At 34.8% G+C, this 4,243-nt stretch overlaps 1 protein-coding gene across 10 annotated transcripts in view; it reads right to left on the bottom strand.

Annotated features, from left to right (window-relative positions):
• Positions 1-4,243, bottom strand: part of ANKHD1 (ankyrin repeat and KH domain containing 1) — a 112,585-nt gene that overhangs the window by 18,023 nt on the left and 90,319 nt on the right. For all 10 annotated transcript variants that reach the window (XM_070793692.1, XM_070793693.1, XM_070793697.1 and 7 more), the window contains 3 exons: positions 2,282-2,456; positions 806-1,262; positions 206-352 (listed from right to left, as the gene is read on the bottom strand). In XM_070793692.1, the coding sequence (XP_070649793.1) occupies positions 206-352; positions 806-1,262; positions 2,282-2,456 (779 nt within the window). The remainder of the gene's footprint in view (positions 1-205; positions 353-805; positions 1,263-2,281; positions 2,457-4,243) is intronic.

Raw genomic sequence — 4,243 nt, 5'->3', positions numbered from 1 at the left:
GCCAACATTTCTTGTATCATATAAAATATACATATAAAATTTACATACTGTTTCTAATTTTGCTTTAGTCCACTCTGGATATAGTATGGCATTATAGTTGAAAATAATAGTCACATTCAAATTACTCATTAATTAACTGGGTAACCATCTCACAATAGGAGAAAACGAGGAGATAAGTTAAAAAGATGAGACTAATTGTACTTGCCTTCGGACAACTTCTTTCCATCCTTCCTCTCTTTTTTGCCCCCTTTTAGGGCTAGTCAGATTCAGCTTTATGTTTGGAGAACTTAATGGCAATGACACTGACTTGTAGGTTGTTGATAAGGAATTAGGATTCACTTCGCCTTCAAGTCTAAGAGAAATATCAAATCCAATAAAAGATAAATTTTAAGATAGAAGCTCAAGAGATTTGCTGAAATATTTGAATTAAAATTTGGCACATCAAATTATTAACAATTCAGAAAAACAGAAATAGGGCAAAGAATCCATCATTTATTTTAGTATTAAAATGGATTCAGAAGTCAAAAGGACTATATATAATCAATAAAATGACATAATTAAAGTAAAACCAAGGTATGCTAACATTTTCAACTTCAAAATTAAATCTTAAAAGTTCTAATAATTTCCTTTCATAACTAGCACACGATTAGGAGGACACCGGTTTTAAATGTTTCAGTTTTAAATGTTGAAGACAGATAATGTGGTAGACTTAAATTATTTAACACAACTTGTGTTACTTCAAGTTCTTGTGCCAGGTATGCAAAAGGAAAGGTAGGTACAGAGTTAACAAGTCAGAAAATTTTACCGTGTTGGAGTTTTGGAAGCAGCGGTACTTGTCTTTTCCTCCTGGGAATGGAGTAGCAGTAGGGGGTATCTCCTATCGCTAGAAGAATTCACATCCATAGTGAAATTTAATTCTTGGCTTTTACCACCACTGCTACTCTCACTGTTGCAATCTGTGCTGTCCAAGTTATCTGAATCACTATTCCCACCTGCACCACCACCTTTGCTTTCTCCGTTTATTTTATTCTTATCTGCCTTTTGCTGTGCTAAGGATATATGTTGTTCTGGTAATATTAAATGTGCAGTGGGAGGAGTCTCTTTGGTTTTGTTCTTCTTATTTTTGCGGTTGGTGCTAGGAGTTGTCACAACATTGGCCCTTTTTTTCCCAAACACATTTGTGAATGTTGCAGATGTTGCAGAGATTCCAATTGTGGTGGTGGTAGTCGCACTAGGAGGTTCTATGGGAACTTCTTGCTCCACTGTGAAAAAGGATATAAATCACACTGAGCGCCACGGATCTCAAAACAAATTGTGACAGAATATACCTAATAATTCATAATTCACTCTTAGTCATAATTTCCTTTTATCAGTATTCACTAGTAAATAAACAAATCTTTACAGTTGTGAGAATGAAAGTATCATATTTTGATGTCTAACTCAGTACAAAAACATTAACAGTCTTAAGCTTTGAAATGCTAGTCTCATGAACTAACCAAAAATCACAATACAGATTGGATTTAAGAAGTTTTTAAAATAGCATTTTAGAATTAGAATTCGAATAGAGCAAAATCATTTGCCTATTACTATAACTGCCAGACTGTACAATAAACAATTCTTTGAGAGTAATGGGCCCCAGTGCTATACAGCTTCAACACTAAACCTTAGTTAACTGAGGAACTAGACCTCTCCCCAGTTTCTAACTGGGGAATGAGAGAGTAAGGAAGAACCTGAAGAAAAGCTGGCAAACCTCTTATGGTATCACTTTAGGACATACATAATGTTTTTACAGGGAACTTAAATTACACCTGAATGTCTTCCCCTTCTGTTTGTCTATGTCACTTTACAATGTGAAATACTGAATACAGAAGTCAACTGTCAATTTCAGATTAAAGTAATTGAATATTTAACTAGAATTAGTTTTGAGAGCAAAAAGCACTCAAAATGAAGCTGCTGCTGCTGCTGCTAAGTCGCTTCAGTCATGTCTGACTCTCTGCGACCCCAAAGATGGCAGCCCACCAGGCTCCCCCATCCCTGGGATTCTCCAGGCAAGAACACTGGAGTGGGTTGCCATTTCCTTCTCCAGTGCATGAAAGTGAAAAGTGAAAGTGAAGTCGCTTAGTCGTGTCCGACTCTTAGCAACCCCACAGACTACAGCCCACCAGGCCCTCCGTCCATGGGATTTTCCAGGCAAGAGTACTGGAGTGGGGTACCGTTGCCTTCTCCCAAGCTGATAAACACAAAGAATTTTTATCATTAATTCAGACGGTCCATTTCTCACCATCTTCCTCATTCTCCTCTTCATCTTCATCTTCCGGTAGTTCTGAATTCTCCTTAGGTTTGTTTTCCTCGTCTTCTTCCTGCTTTCTTTTCTGCTCCTCTTTTTTCTTCTTTCTCTTTTCTTTTCTTTTCTCTCTTTTAGCTGCAAGAGCTTGCTTTCTGCTCTCCTCTCTTGACTGTGAATAAAATTGTTGTTTTAGTCACTAAGTCCTTCCCGACTCTTTATCTCATCTTAACAATAATGCAATGATTCAAAATAAATAATGAAATGATGCTTTTGTTTATGATACATGGGGTTTCTCATGTATGTCACTCTTAACACACATTTATAAAAGCAACGAAAGAAGAAACAGATATGCTGGATATCATCAAAATTAAAAGTTGTTGTGCTTCAAAGGGATCATCAATAAAGTGAAAAAACATAGGAAAAAATTTTTGCAAATCTTACATCTGGTAAGGGTTTTGTATCAGGAATTGATAAAGAACTCTTATAACTCAATAATGAAAAGACAAATCAATCAATTAAAAATGGGCAAAGGATCTGGAGACATTTCTACAAACAATATACAAATGGCCAATAAACACAGATGCTCAATATCACAAACCATCAGGGAAAAGCATATCAAATCACAATGAGACACCCATTTCACTGTCACTAGGATGGCTAATCAAAAAGACAGATAAATCATGGTTAGAATGAGAAGAAACTGAAGACTTCATTCACTGCTGGTAGGATTATAAAATGATGCAGCTACCTTGGAAACAATCTGGCAGTTTCTCAAGTGGTTAAGCACAAAACTGCCATATGAGCTAGCAATTCCATTCCCAGATATATACCCAAGAGAAATGAAAACATATTCATACAAAAACTTGTATGCCATGCTTGCTTTGGCACCAAACTTACAAAAAAAAATTGAATACAGAAGGTTAGCATTACTCCTGCATAAGAATGCCATACAAATTCATGAAACATTCCATAATAAAACAAAACAAACAACTTGTATACCTATGAAGTGGAAACAAACTAAATGTTCAACAACTAATAAATGCATAAACCAAATGTTGTGTATCTATATAATGGGATATTATTCAGCAATAAAAAAATGAAGTAATGATATATGCTACAATATGGATAAACCTTAAAAACATGAAGCAAAAGAAGCCAGTCACAGAGGACCAAATACTGTATGATGATTCCAAATATCAAACGTCTGGAATAAGCAAATCCATAGAGACAGAAAGTAGATTGCTGACTACCTAGATTTATGTGGCATTGTTTAATTAAAATGCAGCTGTTACAATCTTTATAAGATATTAACAAATTTCACTATGAAAATGTCCTTAGGAGGCCATTATAGAAATTATTTATTTTCAGAAAGGGGAACATGACAGTGGTTGCCTCACATCATAAAGAAAGCTTGAAACAAACAGAAAACACATCAAATTACTCACATTTCTATGGAAATTATCTAAAAAATCCTCACCATATGAAACTGACAATGAAGTCCAGTTGTCCTGGTAAAGCACTTTCCTCAAAACTATAATTTACAATTCTAAGTCACAAATAAGCTATTTTTAACATTTTTATTTATCCAAAACTAGGTATCAGCAAATTATGGCTTGAATGCTAAGAATAACTTTTACATTTTAAATGGTTGAAAAAAATGAAAAGGTAAACATTTCATGACATGCAAAAATATCACAAAATTAAAATTCTGATGTCCATAAATAAAATTCTACTGGAACACATTCATTTAACCACTGTCTGTAGGTGCTTTCATACTACCACAGCAGAGTCAGAGAGTCATGACAGTTTGTATGGCCTACAAAGCCCCAAATTTTACTCTTCTGCACTTTATAGTGTGGCCAAAGAAAGAAAAAAAAAATAAAGTCTCTAAACTGCCTATGTAAATGAGAAAGGGTCTGAGGACTGAAAGAAGAAACTGCATATTCAGTTAACAAT

This window comes from Bos indicus, chromosome 7 (assembly GCF_029378745.1).
Source record: "Bos indicus isolate NIAB-ARS_2022 breed Sahiwal x Tharparkar chromosome 7, NIAB-ARS_B.indTharparkar_mat_pri_1.0, whole genome shotgun sequence".
Taxonomy (NCBI): domain Eukaryota; kingdom Metazoa; phylum Chordata; class Mammalia; order Artiodactyla; family Bovidae; genus Bos; species Bos indicus.
The sequence above is the reverse complement of the archived record's forward strand: the minus strand, read 5'-3'. Positions and strand labels throughout refer to the sequence as shown.